Source organism: Aquila chrysaetos, chromosome 5 (genome assembly GCF_900496995.4).
Source record: "Aquila chrysaetos chrysaetos chromosome 5, bAquChr1.4, whole genome shotgun sequence".
Classification (NCBI taxonomy): Eukaryota; Metazoa; Chordata; class Aves; order Accipitriformes; family Accipitridae; genus Aquila; species Aquila chrysaetos.
Window position 1 is genome coordinate 61,449,915 of NC_044008.1, and position 24,576 is coordinate 61,474,490.

At 56.2% G+C, this 24,576-nt stretch overlaps 2 protein-coding genes across 5 annotated transcripts in view; both read right to left on the minus strand.

Moving 5' to 3' along the window:
- Positions 1-135: 135 nt before the first annotated feature.
- CTSH (cathepsin H) lies at positions 136-8,233 on the minus strand. Of its 2 annotated transcripts, XM_030015717.2 has the most exons (12): positions 8,111-8,233; positions 7,918-7,949; positions 7,710-7,815; positions 7,542-7,612; positions 6,895-6,999; positions 6,455-6,541; positions 5,516-5,571; positions 4,278-4,359; positions 4,120-4,188; positions 3,573-3,679; positions 1,617-1,742; positions 136-971 (listed from the first exon to the last, which is right to left on the minus strand). In XM_030015717.2, exons 1-12 carry the CDS (start codon positions 8,181-8,183, stop codon positions 896-898), a joined length of 990 nt encoding a protein of 329 aa, XP_029871577.1. In that variant the 5' UTR covers positions 8,184-8,233; the 3' UTR covers positions 136-895. The 2 variants fall into 2 exon arrangements, with proteins under 2 accessions (XP_029871577.1, XP_040979744.1); XM_041123810.1 differs by lacking the exons at positions 4,278-4,359; positions 5,516-5,571.
- Positions 8,234-8,365: 132 nt separating this feature from the next.
- Positions 8,366-24,576, minus strand: part of RASGRF1 (Ras protein specific guanine nucleotide releasing factor 1) — a 44,059-nt gene continuing 27,848 nt past the window's right edge. Inside the window, exons 13-27 of one of the 3 annotated variants that reach the window (XM_030015175.1) lie at positions 24,373-24,455; positions 23,364-23,573; positions 22,583-22,953; positions 21,076-21,201; positions 20,261-20,431; positions 19,746-19,858; positions 18,913-19,025; positions 18,208-18,268; positions 15,535-15,638; positions 15,071-15,155; positions 14,573-14,770; positions 13,716-13,795; positions 12,502-12,619; positions 12,077-12,145; positions 8,366-9,414 (exon numbers count right to left, since the gene is read on the minus strand). In XM_030015175.1, coding sequence (XP_029871035.1) covers positions 9,322-9,414; positions 12,077-12,145; positions 12,502-12,619; positions 13,716-13,795; positions 14,573-14,770; positions 15,071-15,155; positions 15,535-15,638; positions 18,208-18,268; positions 18,913-19,025; positions 19,746-19,858; positions 20,261-20,431; positions 21,076-21,201; positions 22,583-22,953; positions 23,364-23,573; positions 24,373-24,455 — 1,995 coding nt within the window. In that variant the 3' untranslated portion in view covers positions 8,366-9,321. Of the gene's footprint in view, positions 9,415-12,076; positions 12,146-12,501; positions 12,620-13,715; positions 13,796-14,572; positions 14,771-15,070; positions 15,156-15,534; positions 15,639-18,207; positions 18,269-18,912; positions 19,026-19,745; positions 19,859-20,260; positions 20,432-21,075; positions 21,202-22,582; positions 22,954-23,363; positions 23,613-24,372; positions 24,456-24,576 lie in introns of all 3 variants that reach the window. The other 2 variants (XM_030015174.1, XM_030015173.1) reach the window with 2 other exon arrangements.

Here is a 24,576-nt window from a genome sequence, read left to right on the forward strand (position 1 = left end):
GCTGTGTCAGGAGGATGGTGCCCCTGTCGGGCACCCCCGGGGTCGGATCCTGCTCCGGCATTGGAAAACAAAGACTTAACACCACATCTCCCACCGTGCCGGTAACGCACAGGGCCGCGGACAGCACACACCATACCGGTGACGAGTCGTATTTATTCAGTCAGTGGCCGATTTTAGCATGAAATAACACACAACAGATGTGCCCCCTACTGACACATGGCCTCCCTTCACCAACGTGTGTTTATAAACTGTTAGCAATACACTTCTTGCTTTCTTCATTGATTCTTAAAATCATCTATTTCTTCTTTATTTGCATTAAAATACCCTATTTTTTTAATACAAAAAGTACTAAATACATTTAATGAAAATAGAGTAAAAGTACAAATCACAGCACTCATCTTTCTCTAGAGAAAGGAAAAATCACCTTCAAAGAAAATAAAAAAATCCCTAGAAGTTACATCCGTTGATTGGGAAACAGCCACCTGAAAGAACAGGTGAGCTTTGTTGGGGCAGCATCTTAAAATCCGGTAAGTGCGAGGCATTTCCACCATCCAAGCAGTCCCCCCCAGCTGCTGACAGCCCCCCACCAGAGGCACAGGGCCTCAGCTGGGACAGGGCGAGCGAGGCACGCTGCGAGCATACCGTAGCTGGGAGGAGAAGGCGGGAGTCTGGCGCTCGGCGCAGGAGCACACTTGCTTTTGGCTGGGGAGAGGAGGTACGGGTCTTCCTACTGGGAGAAGCTGTGTGCAAGCCAACGAATCTGCCTACAGGTAACAACTTTCAGCAGACTGGTATTTCATCTTGTTCTCACTTTCTTGATTTTAGCATTCAGAAATTTGTACACAATCAGTCATTTCTCTTCCTATGCCCACTTTCCGCAGCCCGCACTCTCCTCTTACACCTGAGGAACCGGGTAAGATGCACAAGCAGCAAGACCACACATATTCTTGCCACGTTCAATAAGGAAGTACCTAAAAAGAGAAAGAAATGTGTTTGAGTGAGCGTTCCCTCCTCCGGCGGAGTCAGCATGACAGATAGTGGCATAACACAACTGCTCTCATTAGTGCAAGCTCCTTTCTCATGCCAGCACAAGGACCAAATACCTGCGACAGTAGTTAGCCGGGCAATGCTGTTCCCCATCGCCCCTTATATCACAAACTAGCAGAGTTAGCACCTGACTCTGAAAAATTTCACTAACAGCTGGAAATACTTGCAGAGTTGGAGTGAAAACTCACTCCCGGCACAACCCATTCTTCTCTGACCATGTAACCACGGAAGAGGCACAGTGCTCTCCTGGCACCAGGCGAACCACCAGTACGGCAGCTCTGCAAATGCTGGCCAAGCCCCTGGTGCCAACGGCAGGGCTATTGATCTACGGGTCTGCTCTAACCAGCCACCCCAGGACTGGTTTGTAGAGCCATGTCTCCTTCACTGCCGAGGCTGGGATGATTGCCCCTGCATCCTCCCAGAGTACGAAACAGCTGCGAAATTTCAGCTTGAGAGCGTAAGGGCGACCTGGGGGCTGATGAAGGTGGGTGGAATCCGACAGACACGACTGTCCTTTTACCAGGTACAGGGAGACCACGGTGGGTCAGGTAGCGTTGGGACCTCCTTACCCATCCATGCCCCACAGCGGGCCCCAGGAGTTCTTCACAATCCAGTAAGGTGTTCCATTTTCTTCTCCATAGCCCACAGCGAGGACAGCATGGTTCACCTTGTCAGGAGTGTGCTCACATCGTGGGCTGCAAAGAAAAGGGAAAATAATGCAGATTAGTTACATGAAAAAACAGCCTGTAATTAATCATGGATTAGCCAGCATTCTCAATTGTACTCCCAACTGCAAAAGGAACTACTGGATACTCTGAACTTCCAGTTGTGGAGAGTAGGGAGGGAAGCCAAGAAAAGGAGATACTACTCTGTGTTCTCACTCAAAAACTATTACCGGCCGTATCTGAAGTCAGGGCAATAGGCTACATGGATCTGAGCACCCGGTCCGGGCTTTTGTTCAGAATTAAGATCAACATTGTCACACAAGAATGAGCTACAATGAAAAAACTGAGCAAAGGAATTTTTCCAATGAAAACCAGAAGCTCTTAAGTGTATCCCAGTAACAGTTTGTTCTGCCCCAAAGTTCAGGGGCACTGTTCCACATTTTGCACAGGGAACAGCCAGTTCCTCAGTCTAAATACACGTTTCCTTGTATTTCCTCTGAATTTCCAGCTTTTAATTTGCACTTGATGAAAGTTGCCACCTGTGATATAAAACAAGACAACACAAGGTACAAGTTCCCATCCCCACAACAGATTTACTTTTCTTGAATCTGTTAATAGTTGGTCTGGGGACCATAGGCTGAAACCACTGGAGCATCAATTATTCCATATGCTCTGACTTTAAATCTACCTTAGACTATAAATCTACAAGGTAACTTGGCGTATTCCTCAAACTGGAATCCTATTACAAAGTATCTTGACTGTCTCACCTGCTTTAACTCCTCACATCTGCCTGTTGCTTGCTTTAAACTTTGAGATTACTGTCTTTATTGCAAGAGCAAAGCCACTTGAATTCACGGTGCTGCCTACTCTTTCCCTTGCAGCTCCCTGGGGTAGATCACTCATGCTTAGACTTTTAGTTTAATTTTCCCTGCAGTTCTACGTGACTGAGGATTCATTACTCTCAAGTATTTTTCTAGTTCTCTCCAAACATGCAGCTTCCCAATTTCTTGCCTAATAGAAATCTATCCTGCTGCAGTTAGCTTCCATAGTCTTTCCAAAATATAATAATCATCCTTTTAAGTAGCTTTTTGCCTTGGCTATAGAGCTGACACAACACTCGAGACCTTCTGCTAGGTCACTTCATGTCTCCCAACTAATTTTTCATCTCTGCTGCTTTTCTTACACATCCAGCTGCAGAGGCAGGTAAGCACCTGATGGGATTGGCTCGAGGTGCTGGGGGACCTGCCTGCTCTGCAGAGAACAGCAATGCAGGGACCCCTGCCTTCGTAACACAATCTGCAAACGTACCAGCTCAGGGCAGCCGGGCAGCATGAAGGCAGCTACACCACTCACCACCACCCCTCTGAGGTCTAGCACTGGAAGAGCCACCTGAGTCCCACGGAAAACTTACTTTGGTTAGGACTTGCCCTAAGTAAACCAGATGTGTTCAGCTACAACACCTGGGCTGACCCTGCCACCATCCACGGTCATACACATCAGCCCTGGAAGAGGCTTCCCCCAGCTCTGCGGCAGGGCTGCAGAAGGATCTCCCGAGCTTCCTGACTTGCTGAGCTTTGTTCCAAACGCAGACTGGTCTTCAGGTTGGACTGGTTCCTAGCAGTAAATTGGCTGCAAGCACACCGTTCCCTCTTCCCTGTGCTATGCTCTCATCCCCCAGGGAAATCAGTATATCAAGGCTCAGTTTACTTATGTTTTCTATTTTCTGTTTAAAAGAAAATGCAAGAATCCAGTCCAGTGTCCCAGCGTCCAGTGCCACAAAGCAGGAGAAATGGGGATGCGAGTGATTCCAGCCCTACACCTTCCCCTCACACTCAACCTCCCAGGTTCAGAAATACTTACTTTGAATAGACTCCTTTTCTGTAGAGCATGAAGTTACCTGTCACCTCAAATGCAAAGCTCACCGGGTTGTGCTTCCCCACAGCTTCTACCATGCCATCCTCATCATACTGCAAGAAGAGGATTCTAGGGTCATTTATCTCCTGATTTTGCTGGAACCAGTCAAGAACCCCGGAGCAGCAGTCAGAGCACAGTGGGGATGGCTAACCCTGGCTTTCTGCTTGCAGACAAGGAAACAAGTGCTGCTTGCATTGAAAGACAAGAACCAAGACTGACTTACAGTCTGGAGGTGCACCCACTGTGGAAAGCAGGCACAGACCTAGTGCCTGTATTTTGACTACAGCACTTCATTGGTGCCACCTTCAGAAAAGGGAGTCAGCGGCGCACAGGAGAGGAGGAGTGTGCATGCCAGCAGCTCGCTCCTCTCCAAAGAGAAAGCAGGCTCCAGCTCGCGCTGCAGAGCCTAGGACACCTTGGAGCCTCTGAGCACCTTCCAGGTCACGCTTGGCGCAGCCCTTGAAGTTCGGAAAAGTAACCCTCAGGACCTTACCTGCGTAATATTGATAACATCCTTGACAAATGCAATAGCCTTCTCCGGCTGGAACTTGCAGGTGCCATTCTGTGCAGACAGAAAGGAACCGGTGTTAAAGCCTGCTCTGGACCCTGCTCTGCCGCTGCAGAAATACACCTGAGCTGTGCTGGAAGTACCTCGGCCCGGTATGGGTAGGTGTCCTCCCCCATGAGCCCTTTGTTATACAATATGTATTCAAAGGCTTGGCTTGGCAGGCCCCTGCAAGACAACACAGCCAGAATGCAGATTCATTAGGATGGTAACGCTGTGGCTTCTGCAGAGCAAATCCATGAACATTCCCCCACAGTCCTACAGACCGTTCCCACAAACTGGGGGGAAAGGGAAGGACAGTGTGTATCCCAGACCCTCTATAGGCATAAACTCCAGTCTGTTCCTGCAGTATCTCCCTGTCTGGGACTCCAGCCCATCAGGCTGTTTGGCATGGTCCTACAGAGGCACGGGAAGACCTCATTCTCAGGGGTGCCTAATCCCTGGGGGAGAACGCCAAAACAGGAGGCCCAAAGGTGCGAGGCCACCTCATCCACACAGCACCAACCGTGCCGGCTCAGCTCTGCAGCCTCGCACACTCAAGGTGTTTATCTGTGACCTCTGCCCAGCCTGCAGCCTGGATGGTGTGGCTGAGGTCCCCAGCTACACAGCACGGGGGAGGACAAGGGACCCACATCTCCAGCAAGCAGCTGCTTCCTCCCCTGGCCAACTTTGGGGAGCACATCTCACAGAGGGAAGAAAAGGAGAGTGTGATCAGGGCATGCTGACAAGGAAAGGACTAAGGAGGAGTCATGAGAAAAGTAAAAAGCACCAAGAGTGGTTTTGCTCAGCTCTCTGAGCATTCCTCAGGGACTGCCTATCTTACAGAAAACAGAAGATTTCAGAAAGCTTTATTTTCTGCCTTCTCTAGCAATGCCAGTAGGAATTTACCAAAGGGGAAGCAGAGGTTTCTGTGGGTTCCTTAAAGTGCTGTGAGATGCGCATGACCCATGAGCAGTGCAACAGACAAAACTCCCCTTGCTTTCCCTGAGCATGTTAAAGCCCAGCTATGTAGCACCCGTGACTGCAATGTCAGAAGACATTGTAACAAAACAAAAATCAGAAGAAAAACTAATAAACAACAGGAACAACAGAGGTTAGGAAATGCTGGAGATTTTGTGAAACATTCTAACCTTTAGGAGGGCGAAATTAAAATAAGGAAACCAAACCAAAGCCAAAACTATTTTCCCTGACATGTGTCAGCCAAGGGAAAATAAAAACCATTCCAAGATCTTGAAGGATCCTGACACTAGATCTTGAGGAAGGCTGTTGATCATGGAACATAAGATACTCCCATTTCTACTCTTTATTACTTTATATTACTTACCCGCTGCAGCCGTGGTTGTTAAAAGCCTGGGCGCAATCAACTAACTGTTGTTCTGCCTAAGGAAAAGTTTTTTGAGTAAGTATATATTCAATACCTGCATTCGGAATAAGTGATACAAAATGCAATCCAGGTGGCAGGCAACCAAGGAGCATTGGTTTTATTCATGTAGCTGGCTGTTCACCCGCTGCAAGCAGAAATCACCTGGCTGAACAGCTCCACATCCCAAGGACAGGGACAAGGAAGATGTGGAGCCGGCAGCCCAGGATGCTTGAGCTGCAAGAGGCATTCCTCCTCACACCTGCCAGGACACTGTCCCACCCACAGGAGCACTGGCTGAGATCTCTTTCAAAGGTCAAGTTTGTTTTTAACACTTACACCCAACCCTCAGCTATTCTGGTAAGTCATAAAAGCAGCTAATGTCTTTCTAGTTCTTCAAGAACGTAAATCCTCTGGGAGTTTAAAAATAAACGGTCTCACAATGTGCTGCTTGCAGCAAGCTGTTTTGCAGCAAGAAGCTCCTGCTGGCTGGCAGCACCAGACACGGCTCTAGCTAACCATGCCTGCTCCCAGCAGTAGGGACCTGTCAGCCTCCGGCCCCTCCACTTTCATCCTGCTCTGAAAAGGGCTCTGCCCAAACCCGGGGCAGCGGGACACTCAGACCCCAAGAGGGGATGGTGACAGGCATATTCTCAGGCACAGCAAGCTCCCGGCCACGCTGCCTTACACCTCCCCAGCAGTTTTGCTTGGGTTGTGAAGAGCTGCAAGGGGTCTGCAGGGCTGGGGGTGCCTGCCACAGCCACACACAGTGATGTACAGCCAGACTTGGAACAAGCAGCTGGCAGCTGTCCCAGACAGGAGTGGGCAGGCCCTGCTGGCAGCCCCGGCAGATAACTGGAAGCAGGACTTGCCGTCAGCGCACAGGAAAGGAAAATCTCTTACCAGAGAGAGGAGCTTTCCCGTTGCAATAGCAATAGCAGACTCCAAACACCCTGTGGTGGAAAAGGTCCAGCAGCTCCCGCAGGGGCCCTGCATTAGGAACCGGAGAGGAACTGTTCCATAATGTGCTGCAGGGTCACCAGCCTCCCCAAAACACCAGGGCCAGGGCAGAAGGGCACACCAGGAGCACATCGCTTCTACTCCCTGCCGGCAGCTGGGCTTCACCTTCCGCTTGGCTCCTGCCCAGGGGCCCACGGCCTCCCCCCGCCCCAGCCCACCCCGGCCACCCTCACCCCAGCCATGGAGGGGCTCCTGGGGGAGCCTGCTTCCCTGTGGGCAGGCACACCCCAGCACTCCTCCTCCTGGCACGGTGCCCTGCCCGCAGCGGTTAGCCCCTCTCCCGGCCTGCTCTTGGTGCATTGCTGACGACACACACTCCTCACCTGGTTTTTCACGGGTGTCACGTAATTTCCCTTCTTCCTCCAGTCGATGGAGTCGGGATACGGTCCCGAGCTGCGCAGGAAGTTCCCCTTTGTGGCTGAGCAGTTCTGCAAGCGAGGCGGGAGAGCTGCGGCAAGCCACCATGCCGGGGGACAGTGGCCCGCAGATGGCCGCCGTTCGCAGGGTGGAGGCAGCGGTGACTGCCACACTGCCTGTGCAGCCCTGGCTCACTGCACGACAGCCACGCTGGCCGGGGAGACCTGAGCCAGCCCTGGAAGAGCACTGCTAGCCCACACCCCGGCTGCTCAGGGACCTCCTAACTCCCCAAACAGCCGGGATCAGGCCTTAGGCCTACCCACAAAAACACAGATCGACCCGCAAAGCTGAAAGCAGAAGTGACAATTCAGCTAGAGCCAGGGTCAAGAGGCAGAGGCAGCTGAAAGCTGGGAAGGCTGGGGATGGAGCGGGGGGTTCACCTCACTCCTACCCCAGCTCCGGCGGGACAGGGCACTGCACTTAGCAAAGAGGATTTCAGGCAGCACAGTGATGGGGTGCCGACCCACGGGTGGGCGCAGCTTGCTGCGGAGCCCCCCCTGCCCCGCGGCTTGGGCTCCGCCATCCTGCTGGACCCCCTCCTCCCGTGACTTACCTGGGGCTCTCTCCACAGGTACAATTTTTTAAATTCTGCGAAGGTCAGATCCGAAAACTGGTTCAGGCTCACTGGAATAAGGGAGGAAACGGGAACGTTTTGCTCACTACGATCAGAGCGCAAAGCGAGAGCGGGCCGAGGGGGGGCGGCTGGGGAAGCGGCTCCTACTCTGGTAGCTGTGGTTGCCGGCGTTGTGCTCGTCGATCTGCCTCTTGTTACCGAGGAAGATGCGCAGCCGGCGGGAGTACTCGTCCGGGCCGTACCGCCGGTTGTTCTACGGGGACACAGGGTGTCAGCCGCTCCCGAGGGGTCCCCGAGGCCCCCCCCCTCCCCCGGCCCGGCTTCTTCCCACCGCGGCCCGTCCCCGGAGCTTTACCTGCAGCATCCAGGCCTTGAACTGCAGCTCCTCTGCGGGAGAGAGCAGGGAAGCGTCAGCGGCTCGGTTCGGTTCGGCTCAGCTCCCCCACCGCCGAACAGGCGACGGAGGAGCCGAGCTGAGCTGAGCTGAGCTGAGCCGAGCCGAGCCGAGCCGAGCCGAGCCGAGCCACCCCCTCCCGGTACCCCTTTACCTTCGGCGGAGGGCGCCCAACCGGCGGCGAGCGCCAGGAGCGCCGCCGCAACCAGCAATGCGGCCCAGCCCATCGCCGAACTGAACCGAGCCGAGCCGAGCCGAGCCTCTGCCGGAGAGGCGGGGCGGGGGACGGGGAAGGGGGCGGGGCGGTCCCTCCCCGGGGCGGGGCGTCCCCGCAAGGCGGGAAGGGCGGGGGAGGGGGGTGTCTGCGGGTCAGGCGTTGACCCGCCGATAAAAACATCCCAAGTCCCGGTTCACCCTGAGATAGAATAGATTTATTAGCAAGAGGTAATCAGGAAACATATATTTTTACAAAAAAATGGAAATATTTTTCCAAACAAGCTGTAAGTTGAAATAGTTTTAGGGCTTGAAAGAGAATTCTCATACCACGAGGTATTGCTTACAGCAAAAGTGTTCTGGTTGTTAGAGTGGAGCATGCCTGCCACCGTAAAGTTAAACTGTGTTTATATACTGTACAATGTAAAAAATACATGGTAATATTCACAGAATAAGCACTACATTACTATATTCCTGCTAGAAGGTGGTTAGACAGGATTACAGTATATGTAATAAAAACACTCGGTCATCTTTTTCTAATTCTACATCATGTTACTCATAGTAGTCACAAGGTATACGGATCTATAGCATATCAACAGAAGCTTGTCATGAGCCGTATGCAGCGAGGAGAGTCAAAGGGACGTTTCCATCTTCCCGACTTAGGAGGGACCGGGGGCAGCGGCCGAGAGGCCCCCCTGGTGCTGGGCCAGCGCGGAGGGGGTGGCACACAGAGACAGGGCAGCTTTGCACGGAGAGATAAACTTTAACGTGTTCTCTTCCCCCGCCTTACAGAGTTTGCCACAGGATGTTACTGCCGATACTGTCTGAGCGAGAGCTGCTCCGTGCTGCCCGAGGCCCCCGTGGGAATGCACGGGTTCACCCGCCCGACCGCCAGCCCCCTCGAGAAGAACCAGTGACAAAAATAACATCATCAAAAAGAAACCGGGACTCCAGCAAAGTGTCGAGGCGTGAAACCTTAAATGACGCGGGAAATCCTACGCGAGGTCTACTGCGGCCAAAGAACGAGGGGGGCGGTTTGCTTGGAGAAGCACATACGTGGAAGTCACTCCAGGGCGTCCAACAGAAACAAACAGATATATACAGTATGGTATAGCGTGTGTACACGAGCAGCCGCCGGCCACTGCTCCGGGCTCAAGAAGGCAGTTTGGGCTCTATTCGCAGAGAAGCTTCGTAAAGGGTTTCTTCATCCATCACAAACGACTGGTCCAGCAGGTACTGCGTCACCTGGAAAAATGAGAGCCAAACGGTTAATGGGTAGGACTCACCTCTGCTGCAGCCAATGATAAATGCTGAAATTGGGAAATGATAAATGCCTAAGCCTATCTCTGAGTTGCAGAGAAGTGCCTGCAGTTCCTGCCAACCAACACAGGCATTGCACGTGCTTATTTCATCCCAGGATTGCAAAGTCTTGCCTAGTCCTCAACTGCTCTTCTGCTTTTCTTGCTTAGTTTTCCTCTCTGGTACAATTTTATCAGGCACAAAGTTCTCTCCTGCTGAGAACACAAATTCCTGATAATTAAGGCACCACGTAAGTGGGGAACAACATTCTTACTTCAGGAATGCTGCTGACGGGGCAGGACATCTGCTCCGGTGCTAGCAGAAAATCCACTCACAATTCCTGGCAGATTTTTCCCAAATTACTTTTTGGCCTTGTTAGCAGCACAGCGTGCGCACCTGATGCCAAAGAGGGGCACAGCCCATGCCAGGGCAAGGCACCGCACCTGGGGTTCAGAGCCAGCCACCATGAGAAGCAGCCGGCAACAGAGCCTCTGCCTGGGAGGTGCTGGCAGTGCAGACAGGGCTTCATTCCGTCACCCACAAGAGCATACGGAACCCTCTGTACAGCTGTATCCCACCTCTGCAGGGAGACAGGGCGATGTGCAGCCACGCACGGCACCACCTGCACTACCCTTCCCTGCTGCACTTGGTGGTGGCTGTTTTCAGCCAGGTTTCTCAGGGCAGTGGGCTGCTTTCACAGATGCTGGTCATCTTCCTGAGCAGCAGAGGCTGGGAGGAGGCAGGGGTTACCCGGGGTGCCCGGATGGGAAAAGGCAGCAGCGTGAGCCCAGTCTCGGGCAGGTACCGACAGTGCAGAGGGCAGGGCTGGGGCTGCCTGGCGCTGCAGAGGCTAAAATCAGAGCCCGCAGCTCCCCGACCTCTGCCAGCCCAGCCAGGGGTTGTGGTCCAGAGTGACTTGGGCTGCTCCTGCCACTGCACATGGAAACCGGCATCATCGGAGGGCGGTTTGGCCCAGCCTGATCACCAACAACGTGGCGCGGCAGTCAGGGCACCGGGCAGGTTTGGCAGATGCCTGTGGGGCAGCAGCAGTGTTTCAGTAGGGTTTGATGTTTCTGGAGAATAGCAGTGCCGGAGACAGCGGAAACCCCAACGCCAACCAGCCCAGTTCCTGGGTGGCTCTGCGGTGCTGTGGCAGAGGAAGCGTGAGGGTGGCTGAGACCTTTCATCTCATCACACGTCTGGGGGCCACCACGAGGCGGAGGCCACCCAGCATCAGGCTGGGGGGGGTGGGGTGGGGCACGTTTTGCTCCCAGCCTGCACCCCCAGCTTGGGGTGGGGAGTGCCGCCCCAGAATAGCTATTTCTCAGCATCTCCAGGGTGGGCTCTGCTGGTGCCAGGATAACTCACCTGCACACGGAAGGCCCGGGGGGACACAGAGTCTGGCCCTACTCTGTGCAAAGCCTGCTGCAGGGAAAGGGAGGCACGGAGGGAGGGCAGCCTCTGCACTGTGTCCCAGCTGTGCCGGCAAGGAGCATGCATGCACTTTATAAACACACAGCGCAGCCCCAGGAGCACTCCGGCCATTCGCCACACTGCCTGCCCTGCCTGACGGCTGTTGCATCCAGGCGTAGCTGCGGTCTACAGCAGTGCCTCCGCTGCAGCATCCTGGGGGAGGCGCGGGGAGCCTGCTGCAGCCGCCCTCCGTCCCCTGCACTGCTGCCAACAGCCTGCAGCAAGGCACAGACACTGCTCCCAGCATGGAGGCATCAGCCATGCTCCTGCTGCAGCAGATGGGCAGCAAAGGGCAAGGGAGCGCGGGGCGTGAGGGCAGCGGTCACAGGAGCCACCGACACTTGTTACTCATTCCCATGGAAGGGCCCTATGGATGAGGAAAGGTACAGCTTCTTGTTCCCCCGCCAGGTAAAACACAAGCTCTGGCTGAGTTCCAAGTCCTGGAGCTGCTCTCCCGTGGCACAGGGATCTCTGCAGCAAGACCCACACCCACGCTTTCGCAGTGCACAGGTCTCTGCCTCGGACGACGTTTGCCCGAAAGTGGCTCACAGTGGACGACAGCTCCATCCCCAGCGCCCACCCACTCCCCGGGAGCCCTTCCAGGCTGCTCTCTTGCCGCACTGTCCGACCACAGCCACGCTCCAGCCCCAACTGGGCAAGACCGTGCTGGGCAGCTGACCCTTGTGCCCACAATCGCGGTGGCTTGTAGGAAGAACCAGAGTGAAAGGGCAGTCCTGACTGCTGGGAAGAAATGGCAGCAACGCTAGGGACAGGCAGGGACAGCGCTGACTCGTTCTGGCCAAGGCTCGGATGGCAGGAAGCCGCATCCTTTTGCTCTGCCAGCAATGCTGCGTAGGCGATGAGCTCTTTACGGTTTGCGTGGCAGGGCACAAGTGTGCTGAGAGGAGCAGGGAGGTCGCTACATATATCCTGTGCTTGTCCCCCTCCGTTATGCCTCACCTGACACAAGCCCCCACACCTGCACTGGTTCTGCTAACATTTTCTGTCTTAAATTTCTTACAGAAGCAGCGTATCTTCCCCAAAGGAGCTGCCAGATATTGAAGGCTTAGACACTGTGATTCGAGAGGGAGAGGAGGAGGAGAGGGAGCACGTGGCTCTCAGGACAAGGCTGTACCTTAGGCTGGTGCTCAATCTTGTAGGAGGTTTGCTGGAACTGGCGGATCTCTCTTATGATGTGTGAAATCTGTCCGGAGATAAAACACAGAAGCCATTTACAGCACAGCCATCACCACCGGCACTGCGTCCCAGCACCTGGGAGGGTGACAGGCAGCTGGTGGAGTGCACTCTGTCTGCACCTTTCAACCACAGCACAATGCAGAGGGGTTTTTTGTTGCTTCCAGACACATCCCTCACCAGGGACAACCCCGGCTGCATGCACGGGTGCAGGGGGACATGTGTGGCCATCTGGTGCTGTGCAGGTGACGGCCGGTGGTGAGGACTGCACAGGGTGGGCACAGACCTGGCCAGCACTGGGGCACCGAGCCACATCACTCCAGCCTGTCCCCCACACACCCACTGCAGTGTGACTGGGACACTCACCATCCTCATTTTGGAGAAGTTCACCAGGCCATCCTCAGTGTAATTTGGCGTCCCCTCCTCGATGAATGCCAGGTCGGTCAGGTACATTCCCAGGTAGGGGACACACGGAGGGTCACAACTTCAGGAGCAAACCAGAAAGAAATAAGAAAACTGCCTTACTCTGGGGCTTTGGAGTGGGGAGGAAGGTCAGACTTCACAGTTAGCAGAATTTGAAGGATTCTCTCCCCAGGAAAGCTGCTGGTCTCCTGGGCCACATCCTGCAGCCGCCATCCCCACGGGCAGAGCAGGACAAGCATGAGCTGCAGCCATGCCCCGCACGAAGCTGTGGGCTGCAGGAGGGGAGTCGGGGGCAGCTTCGGCAGAGGGTTGGAAAGACCTTTTAGAGCTTTCCCTGCTGGCCTCAGCCCCCACAGCCAGTGAAACCCCTGCCGAGAGCCGAGGGCAGTGCAGGCGCTGAGCTTGCCCCCCACCCTTCACACCGCACCCAAGCCCAGTCCCCCGAGGAGGATTGCTGTGCGCTGCTGATGGGACACAGCCCGTGGGTGTCTGCCATGCACAAGCCCATGGGGATGCACCAGCTCCAGGGCAGCTCAGCACCCGGCTCCCCACGCAACCACGGCGCCGCGCTCCTCGATTTGTGGGACCAAGCGAACACCAAGTAATGAGGATTTGGGGAACCTGAGTGCTGGCAGAGAAGCCCAATGTCGTTTCTGGTTGGGTGTGGGGCTGGCTGCTATTGCAGCACCGCCAGCTCTCTGCTGTGCAATGCTCTGACTCGGGAGCCACCCCGGTGTGCTGCCAATAAGGCATGTCACGCTAGCTGGAGTGACATGCACTGGCTGGTGGGAAACCGTAACTAAATATTGTACACTTGGGGGTTTAAACTATGAGTCTGTAAGGAGACGGGGCAAAAAAAGTTTTGTGGTGTCTGGCAATGATTTCCCCCTCTGCAATGCCTTTTATTCTTGTCTTTCCACACCACTGCTCGAAGGAGCAGCTCGTTACTCAGGATCGCTTTGCAAGCCACTGCCCTGTGCCTGCTAAACGAGACATGCATTAGTGCAGGCTCTGAAATGATCTTGTGAGCAAAGCCCCAGCTCGCAGTGCAGGAGCCGGGGTGGGATCCAGGTCCTCTAGCACCGTGGGGGCCCTGGGCCAGCCATCAGCAGCCCCCTCACAGCAGCAGCGCAGGAGGAGAATCATCGTTCACTCACTTTTTCAGTGCCTCCCTCAGGTTCTTGAACCTGCCCTCCGACGACACCAGCTTTTGTAGCTTATCGATCAGAGCCTTTGTCTGCAAGAAACCCAAAGTATCACTTGGAAAAGGCCCTGGAAGAAATCCCAATCCCCACAGCCAGGGGGGTTGAAGCCTGTGGAGCCGCAGGGTTGCTCCCATCCCACCGGGGCACATGACCGCTGTCCGGCTGCTCGACACCTTTGCAGGTACAAATTCTGCCCTGGCCGTTACACCGGCTCCTGGTGACATCCAGAGGAGCTGAGCAAGCACTTGAAAGCAAAGTTCCTCCAACATGTAATAAAGACAGGCTATGCACTTGTTTCCTTCCCCTGCCTCCCACCTCTGCCTTTGCCAGTGCCTGTTTTAATTTACAGGTTTATCACTTCTCAGGAAAAAAGACGGTGTTCCAGATTCAGATGAGCCCACACAGCAGTTCTGTCTCGGCAGCCCCTGGCCTCCACCAGGCTCTGCACTGTGCAGGTACAAGCTATTTCTGTACCACATAACACAAGAATTCATTTTGCTTATCCATAATTGGTCTGAGCAGCCCAGAAAACCGGTTTAAAGAAGTGTCTCTGTGTGTATACAGCTACAATGACTCTTTAGGAAAGGTTTCTTTAACTGCACATCTGACCTGTGGGATGAATAAACCCAAGAGTAACGCAGGGTCTGAGCTGCTTGCACACCACCTCCCTCCTGGGAAAGACCTACAAAAATCTTACTCCGTTTTCTGTTTTTTCAATGCATGTGTCTTATGTCATCCCAACACCATCACACTCAGCCCATCCAACCCTCCTCCGCCTCCCAGATGAGGGATCAGCCCCATGCTCCTACCTGCTTGGAGACCTTGAGCCAGGTTTTCTTCAGACGGAAGATGGCACTGCGGTTGAGGGAGGAGGTGATCTCCAGCACCGCGTTGTAGTTGTGCAGGCACCGGCAGATGTCCGCCACCGCCACCCACTTCTCGATGGCACTCACCCGTGCGTTGATCTCCTCGTTCCGGAGGATCTCCGACGCTATCAAGTTACTGACCTTTGGGGAGACACCAGTCCCAGCCCACACATCAGGTGGACTTTGTACAACAGCTACACGCCCTCCAGCCTCGCTGCATTTTTTAAACAGATTTCCCTTCACTGCAGTAGCCCCAGCAGGAGCAACTGCACCAGGAGATGCTCAAACTGCAACAGGTCCCTGAGGCACGTAACATCCATGGAGCACAGGTGGGGGCAGATAAACCTCGTACATCCCAGTCCCTGGCTAATGCCAGGGGCAGGTTGGCTGCGCTGCCTCACCTTTGCCTGTCTCCCAGTCCCCCGCTGTGGCTGCACTTACATCATTAAAGTGTTTTGTGTTCTTCATGATGTAAGGAGTCCTTTCGTTCTTCTCAAGCTTCATCCAACCTTGCCCAAAGAACTCTCTGCAAACGACAGCGTTCAGGTCGACATTTATTTCCCATTTTTCTGGGATGCCCAAGCCCTGCAAGCTCCACTGCACCCACATGGAATGGAGAAGCTGGGGCCTTTGCCCCCCACGCTGCTGGACAGGGACCACACGGATGCACTTGCAAGTGTGATGGACATGGGAGGGCCACCCCGGGGACGCCAGCAGATAAGCCACAGGGTCAGGCCTCAGATTTGGGCTTGAGCCCAGCCTGGGCTACTTGCAGAGCAGGCGGCAGATGGGAAGGCATTGCACCCTCTGGGTTTAGCCTGGGCCAGGCTGGCCATGGGCCAGCAGGTGGCCACAGAACCCTGGGTGACCAGAACAGCCCTTCCTCACTCGTGGGCATCACTTACTCATACGGGATCTTCTTGAAGACCAGGTGATCCAGCAGCGTCAGCTGTTCTGCTATTTCCAGGGCCGAGTGGTTTTCAAAAGGTTCTGCTTTGACTCCCTCAGCCTGAGTGACAGGGTGGGCTCATTGGTTAAGAGCATAGTAAGAACTTCTGCATTTCATGCATGTAAAATCAAAGCCGAAGTTGGACTCCCAAGCCAAAGGCTTTTCCCCAGCAGAGCTGGCGTATGCGGTGCTGCACTGGTCTGAGGGTCCAGAGGCACCACATCCTGCATCCTGCCAGCACTGAGAAGTGCTGGCTTCACACAGCCCTGTGAACCCGACGGTTTTAATTACGTTATCATCCATGTACATGTACAGACACAAAATTAACTAATCTTCTCTATTTAAGTAATTAGGTGTCAGCTACAGAACGGATCCCCACATACTGACTTCTGCAACTGCTGCCTTTTTGCTCTACATATGTTTAATTAATAAAGCACCAGGGGATCCCAGCCGGAGCAGTGCAGCCGAGCTGCTGCCTCGTGCCCAGCTAGCCCTGCCAGGCAGCTCAGCCAGCCTCACCAGCACCGCTCCACCAGTGCCCATGGGGTCAGCAGCTCCCAGACCCTGCTGCTGCTTGGGACGGCTCTTCCAAGGGATGCCCAGAAAAGCAGGAGAACAGGGACATCCCCTGTCCCCACTGCCTGGCTCTGGCCAAGTGGCGCTTGCAGGCACTGGGGGACTCGGGGTGCCCCATGCTCGGAGCCACCCAAGCTGACAGTAACAGCCTGCACGGGCTTCACTGCACTTCGGTATGAACACAGCCCAAACACAGGGTTCTCCCAGCCGGGAACTGTCTAAAAACCTGCCACGAGCAGCAGCATCTCTCCTGTCTGGGTCCTGGGAAAAGGAACTGTAGCAGCTCCCAGCATAAGGGGTGCGTGGGAAAGAGGGGCCAGGCTGGTATCGCACTGGGATGGAGCAGCATGAGTGGGAACCGCGGGTGGCTCTGGGACAGAGCTGCAAGGGCCGAGGTGCAAAGCACAGAGCGTGCCGGACAGCAGTCGCAGGGTGGGTGCAGGCGCTCCGCACTGCCTCCGCTGCAGCCAGTTACTCCCACAGACAGCCGAGACCCTCCCCACTGCCCTCACTGCCCTCCCCAGCACTGCCCGCAGGCAAACAGCAAATGGCCCGGCCCTGTCCCTGCTTTGCTCAGGGATGTCTCACTGAAACACGAGCTGCCGCATTCCAGTGTCCTCTGGCCAGAGCCAGCGGTGCACCGGGACAGTGGTGCAAAGGGACAACGCTGCAGGGTGGCTGGGGTGCAGGACGTGCAGGCGATGCCGTGGACCAGCTGAGCCCCCTGCTCTGGGGTGCTGCTTCGCCCTGAGAAAAGGCATCGCCTCCCTCTAGTACCCTCTGCAAAGCAGGGGTTTGGGAAAAGCAGAGTGGCTCCAGGTACCCACGAGCGAGCCGGCCCCAGGAATCGTCCTGGCCAGCATGAGTTAACAGCCCGTTGCAAAAATGCCCTCCTGGCCACGGGAAGGGGGTTGTGAAAGCAGCTCCAGGGGAGCAAACACCAGCTGGGCTTCCTCTGCACAGCTCGGGGGCCCATGGAGAGGTTGCGGCGGAGTGGGTGCACACTGGAGGGGTGCAGGCTGTGGGGGCACATCCTGCCAGAGCACAGGGTGCTGCTGACAGCAAACACTGGGTGGGCGAGTGGCACCGGTGGCACTCAGCACCGCCGGTGCCATGCAGGAGGGCTCCGAGCACCCTGGAGGGCATCCCAGCCGAGGGTTCAGCAGGCAGCACAATGCACACAGCCAGCTCACGAGGAGGGGGTCGGAGAACCCACAACACCCATCACCCCAATGTGCACCCCAAAATCCAGGGCTCCCTTGTGTCCCCACCGTGCCTTTGACCACAGGTCACTGCGGCTCAGCTGCTCAGATTGAAGCGCAGACCAAAACCCTCTGGTTTCGTTTGTCCTCTCTTCTTCAAAGGAAGTTTCCAGCACCCATGGTTACAGACAAAAACTCTAAAAAACCCCAAGGGGCCTCAGCCACTCCAGAAGCTGGCCGGCACACCCAGGGGACAGAGCAGCTGTTGTTTCAGGTGCACCAGGCCAATTTAAAGTGGCTCTTGGGTTTTTCTGGGAGCATACTTCGGGGTTTTTTTAATGCAGGAAGGCAGCAAATGCACTGCAGCCACCCTGACAGTTTTAAATCTATTGCACGTTCCCAGGGCTATGCTCCTGGGGGAGCAGCACCGATGCCAGCTGGGCCAGCGCCTGTCACTTGGAACCAGTGCGCAGCAGCACTGGCACAGGTTTGGGGACAGAGAGGACATGGTGGAAATCTGTGGGGTTTTCCTGCATCCCTCGGGCAGGCACTGGGGTCAGCAGGCAGGTGCGTCTCCATGCCCACTCCAGCCATCCTGCCGACAGTGCAGAAGACCTAAACAGCTGGTGGGCTGGATTAGTGTTGCCTCTGTCTGCCACAGATCCAGCTGTGCTTACAGCTGGCCCTGTCCCCGGAAAACCTTTCCTTGCTTTGTACCCGTACGCCCGGACAGCAGGTTTGGAGAACTGCTCTCCACCAAGCCAGGTGTGCCAGAGCATGGGGATCTTTAGCTGTTCCCCTACCACCATGCTGAGCTACTAGGCAGAGTGACAAAGGGAAAGGGTATTTACCATCTGTACAACCTCCTCCAGGGTTATCTGATTGTCTCCTGGATCCTCCTGCGTCAAGGTCCTATGGCATGAACAGACAGCATTACTCTGGCTGGGAAAGCATCAGACCTGCAAAACTCCAATGGAGCTGCAGCATGACTTTGTGGTTTTTCACAGATTAAACACTTGGTGTGCATAAGAATGCTTCTAAGTCCCACTTCCCATTTTAAAGAGAAAAACAATCCTTGACCGAGGCCACAGCTGGCCCCACATGCATCACTCCTGCAGCAAGACACAGCTGCCTTGGCCCCAGCACGGGGTGGACATGCACCTGGGTGGCCAGAGCTGCCCAGCTCATCGGAGATGCCCACAGCCCCTGGCCGTGGCGAGACGCAGTGCCGTCCCACTGGCTGACAGTGGGAAGGGCCACGTGCTCACTGGGTTCAACTCCACACCTTGGCCATGCCTGCATGTGTGCAGGCACGAGGGTGGGGGGTCACACCTCACCCGCGGCCCCCGATCAGGTCCTGATGCGCCGGGGAGACAGATGCAGCCAGCATTGCCCATCCTCCTCCTCGGCACTTCCTGAGCCCCAGGGCCTAACTGCGGGCACAGTCCCTCCGGGAGACCTTGTGCCTGCTCTTATCCCAGGCGAGAACGGGAAGCAGCCGCCAAAAGCCTGGCACAGCATCCAGGAAAAGCAACCTCCCACCCACGGCCCTTCACCTTATGATGTTGGCGGCTGCTTTCCTCTCCTGGGTCAGGAGCTCGGGATCATGAATAACCTCCTCCAGAAAGGCAATCACTCTGAACTTCAGCTCCTCATTGGTTTCAAAGTCCTGCCAAAGCCGGCACAGTCACAGTGTTAATGTACTATAATGTGAGTAACATTGATTCCCAGCAGCTCCACTCTCTGCCCATTTAAACCCGGCCAAGACTGATGACCCCGCAGTGCCAGCGTGGGCGGCTGCTCGGCCAAGGGCAGAGGCTCCCCCTTCCCTGCAAAATCCCAGCCCGCAGTGCCCAGCGAAAGGGAACAAGCCAGGAAGGCACCAGGCTCATTCTGTACCATTGCATTGGCATCACCCGGCCTGGGAGAGGCATGAGGGCTTCCAAGTGTCAACCAGTACTTAACTGCTCCCAGTGCCCCCAGCAACCAGCTGCAGAGGGACAGGGATAGCAAGGAAAGCCACATGGTTTCCTAACCCTAACCCCAGCCTGAAACCCCCTAACAGGAATCAAACCCAGTTACTCCACTTCCACCAAGCCCAGCCAGGGGGATGACTGTGGATCCTGGCTCTATCCCTTTGCACACCAAATACGCAAACACTGCAATCCTACGCCTGGCCCACGGCTCTGCGCCAGGGGCTCCCAGCTCCCCTGCTTCACCATTTTCATCTCCTCCCCACATCCACTCATTTGCTTAATTAAAAAAGAAGTGCCAAATTGTCTTTCCAGCTGGCGCCTGGCTGAGCCACACAGCACGCAGCCCAATTCACACCAGTGGGGAGGAAAGGCCCCCGCGGCGCCGACCCCCCACCCGGCCCCCTGCCTCCCACCTGCGAGTGTTTGGAGACCCAGTGCCGCAGCACATTGAGGACCCGGTTGGTGGCCGCTCTCCGGATCACGAACTCCTTGTCTCCATTCCGCTGGTCCGTCGGAAAGCCTGAAACTGCCAGCAACCCCTTAGCACTGCTACAGGTCCGCTGGGAATTGCTTACGGGTATTTTCAGCACTGCTAGAAGGAGCAGGCCCTCTTCCCAAGCATCCCTAAACTGCCTCTTAAACGCAAGTGCTGGGGAGGCTCCGCGTTACAAGGCAGCGGGGTGCTCAGCCATGGGTGCGAAGGGTTGAGCTGCCTGCAACCTGCACGTTCCTTGGGCAGCCTCTGTGCCCAGGCTCCCAGGGACCACAGCCTGGAAAGGGGAGGCACTGGACTGTGGGTGCTCTGGGCTCCCTCAGCAGGGACTGGGTCCCAGCCAGGGTGCTCCTGGAGGGAAATCCAGCCGAGCATGGTGGAAACAGGCACCCTGAAAACGTGTCCCTGCTCTCTCCGCGGCCTGGGGCAGGGTACCTGCACTGGCGAGGGACATCCTGCGGTACTTCTCCTTGGTGGGGGTCCCCTCGTTGGCTCCCGCCGTGGCAATGGCAAACGCAGAGGCAGCAGACAGGGCGCTGCGGGTGCTGTCGAGCTCCCGGCAGGATGTCATGACCACGCCATTGTTGTAAGAAAACAATGAGAAATCTGGGGGGGAGAAGAAAGCCAACACCACTCGGGCTGCCACCGCAGCTGCAGCCAAGTCCCCTTCTGCAGCCCTGACCCCCACTCGCCAGCCCCCCTGGGTCAGGGCAGGGTGGGAACGGGGCTCATGGAGGTGGTGGGCGCAGACAGCCAACGCGGGACTGCTCCTCATGGAGACCTGGCTTCCACCCCGCCAGGGCTGGGGCAAAGGAAATGGGCAGCTTTGGATGCCACCATGCTGCAAGAATTTATCCAGCACAGCTTTAGCAGGAATTAAGCCAACACGGTGCTATAGACAGTGTTAAGATAGCTACAGGGGAGACTCGAGCAGATAAATTATGCTTGATGCCAGTGCAGGCTCACATTTCGAGCAGCATAGGTGGCTCCTAAAGCACCAGATCGGGCTCAAGAGGGGAGGAAAGGAGTGAGAAGACCTGGTAAGATGCGCAGAACAGCTCTGCAGTAGGGGTGGAGGGTTTGGTGCTTCCCTGTCCCCTTGCAGGAAAATAAAGGATAAAGTCCTGCTCCTTCTCATGTCTGCTTCAGTTTTACACCTGCACCTTTAGCGGCTCTGCACAGCCAGGTTCAAGGGCAGCAGGCAGCCCTGGGCAACTCCCGAGCAGGACAGGTCTTGGCTCACTTGTTACCTGATGAATTTTTGCACTTGATGGACTTAGGAGTTGTCGGAGATTTTGTTGGGGAAGTTTCAGCTTCTGCTTCATCGCTCTGGTTGGGATCTGTGTCCGACTCTTCCCTTACAGATACCTCTGAGCCTGGGAGGAACAGGGAACCCAGTTACCATCACTGCTGGACACATGCAGGTTACAGCCGCATTTTAGCTCTTCCAGATTTCCCTAAAGTCTGAATCATTCCAGCTGGGCACAGAGCAACCAAGAACAGGAAAGGTACAGACTCCCACAGTTACTTTGGGTTTCTTTGGGGTGGGTTTTTTTGTTTTTTTATTACAACTTACTCAGCTTTCAGGCAGCACACAACCCACAGGAGGCAGGAGCTCTTTGTGCCGTGCATGGTGCATCCATCACCAGCTCGGAGGCTCTGCCCAGGGCTGGTGACAGCAAGCCGGACCGCAGGCGAGCTCCAGCCCTTGCACCCCATGCGCAGCAACGGGGTGGGACGCAGTACCTCCCTCGCAGGGCACAGGCACTGGGAAATCACCCAGCGAAGGGCTGCAGGAGGAGCTGGGGCAGCCTGTCCCCCGCCTCCGGCTGGGCTGTCCTCTGCCCTCACCTACGGTTACCCCACAGACCGGCTTCACCCCTCTCGGAGCCCCTGCTTGGGCACCAGGGCACAGAGGGTGCTCGCAAAACCTGCAGCAAGGGAGAGGATAAAGTCGAGGTGCAAACAGAGAGCCTGCAGCCTGTTCCCATTTTTGTTAAAGACAGGGAAACTGCTAGCAGTGCCAGAGTTGTGCACACAGCCTTGCTTGCATAGGGGTCCAGCCCTGAGGCAGCCGCCCCGCAGCCAGTGGGTCCCAGCTCGGGGTGCTGGGTGCTGAGTGTGATCCCAGTGCAGATGGGGCAGTGCGAGTGCTGGGCCCGTCCCTGCGCAGTGGGTGGGGAGTGCAGCTCAGCCCACAGCCACAAACGCCACGGCGAGTGCTAAAGTCAGAGGGTCCCTGGGGTCTGCACTGCCAAATCAGTCTTGCGGGGCTACAGCAGCGGGGAGCCTCGTCCTCCACTGCTGTGCTCAAAGCCATGCCCAGGGACATCAGCGCAGGGGGGCAGAGGGATGCTCAATGGGGCAATGACCTGCGGCCTTTGCAGTGCTTTACTCGCTCAGCTCCAGCTCTCTTCCCCCAGTATCCCATTGCTGAGCTTCCTGGAAGCCGCACCACACAAGCCACTGCATCACCAGGAGCACCACCACCACTGCCACTGATCTCCCCAGCGCACGGGGGGCTGCTGCGTGCCTGCTTGTGGGGCTGGAGGCTCCCTGCATCCACCCCTCGCCAGCACACAGCCAGGCTGCCTGCCCCAGCCCGGGCCTGGGCTGCCACAAAGCCCCCGAGTACGGTGTGCCCAATCCCCCGCACATGTCCCTGTACCCCTTGCAAAGCACCCACCAAAACCGGCCCCTTCCCTGCCGGCGGCCTGGGCCGGACACCCACCCGCCTGCAAACCCACAGCAACTTACTTTGCTTGCTTGGCAGTGACTCCTCTTGCTTTTCTGAGGCTGCTTCTCCTTCATCAGGGATTTTATTGGGATAGTTACTGGACACGTACAGTTTGTTTATGTCCAGGGTGGTCTTACTGAAGGGAGCCATGGAGGAGTACATGCTTGCATAGCCGTTGGAGGAGCAGCTGAGAGCAGCCAGGTCCAGTGCCTTCCCTCCTGTGATGATGGGGATGTTGAGGGAGAGCTTCCTTCGCCGGCTGGGGGACGAGGACTTGGTGATGGAGAGAGGGGGAGGCGAGGAGAACTTGCGGTTGGCTCTGGGGGACTTGGGGGGCTCGCCGTACAGCAGCTTGTTGTTCTGGCTGTTTGCAAACAGGAGCTCCAGGGACCTTGGTGGAGAGACAGGGAAAGGCCGAACTCACACCTACTCTGCCTGAGAGGTCGTGGAGATCCCCCACTGGCAGCTCCAGCAGCGCTGGGTGTCCAGGGCATCCCCCTGGGCACAGCACAGCCGGCACGAGCCCCTGCTGCCCTGCTCCCACCGCTTGGCCCTCGCAGGAGTGGGGACACCCGCAGAGCTCGGGTTTATCTGCTTCCCTGATTTGCAGGTATCACAACTCATGGGGACCAGGTGAAACAGCCCTGGGGTGGCACCAGGGCCAGGCAGGTCTGGGGGGCAGAGGACTGACTTGGGACAGAGGAGTGATGCCGCAGCCACTCCATAAACTCTGCCGGTCCTTCAGGGGCAGGACAGGTCACCGGCACGGGCCCTTGCAAGCGATGCTGCGTGCAGCCTCACCGTGCAGGGATGGCACTGATCGGCTTCTTGTAGATCGTGATGAGCTTGTCGAGGACGACGAGGGCAGTGGTGAAGACGCGGTACGAATGCAGGAACGTGTTCAGAAAGTCAATGCTCAGGAACCGCAGGTCCGTCAGCCTCTCCAGGAGCCGTTCCACGCTTGCATAGCGGATCTGCAGGACCTTGCAGGAATTCATCGTTTTACTGAACCTAATGTCAACATCATCACAATACAAGCTGGCATCAGACCTGCAGAGAAACAAGATATCTGTGGTTCCAGCCTGGAACGAAACCAAGAGCTGCTTCGTGCGAGCAGCTTCCCCCCCGAGATGTGTGGGGACCATGGAAAGCAGTACAGGTTCTCGGCAGCGAAGGAGCCTCGTTTGTATGGGTTGTCCCTACATAAAACACAGGCAGGAATACTCCCAGGGGAAAGCTAGGAAATCCGCACCCCACAGCGGGTGGAAACATTGCACAGTGCTCAACAGGCTGAGGTTCGTGCAAAAAACGTGGAAGGACTGTCCCTGGGGGACACCCACGAACCAAGACCCTTCCCCATGCGTGACAGCAGGCCCACAGCAGTGCGGGTGGTCGATGTGGTGAGGACACCCCCCACACTGCCCCATCCCACCGGCTGTGCCCGGCCCCCCTCGTGCCACATGTGTCCCTCCTCGGGCCGGGGCAGCCCTTGCACCCCAGCACCCACAGGGATGACAGCCCCCTCTGCCCCTCTCCTCTGGGGGTTTCACACCCCCTTCCCTTTACTACTATTATTTTTTCCTCTGAGCTCTCCCCTTCCACCTTCCCACCTCCCCACACAAATCTCCTCTCCCAGATAATTAGCACTCCTAATCACCGTGCTGGGAACAGCACACCCGAGAGCCTGAGCACATGGGAAAGCCGCCAGGCTCCCAGGGCTTTCGGCAGCATTCGGCTGCCACGGGAGCTGTGCCATGGGGCCGGGCAGAGCCCGGGGCTCTCCGCAGCACACAGCCGTGGCAGCACTCACTTGATCATCTGGGGGACGGTGACCTTGGAGTTCTCCTCGAAGGCGTTCATCATAAGGCCGTTGCAGCGGATGTTGTCCACGCACTGGAAGAGACATGGATGGGAGGTGGGAGAGGGCAGTGGTGGCGAGGGCAGCCCCGCTGCCTGCCCGGCTTGGACCATAAGAGAGCCCAAGCTTGGTCTTATCCAGACAAGACACATCCTT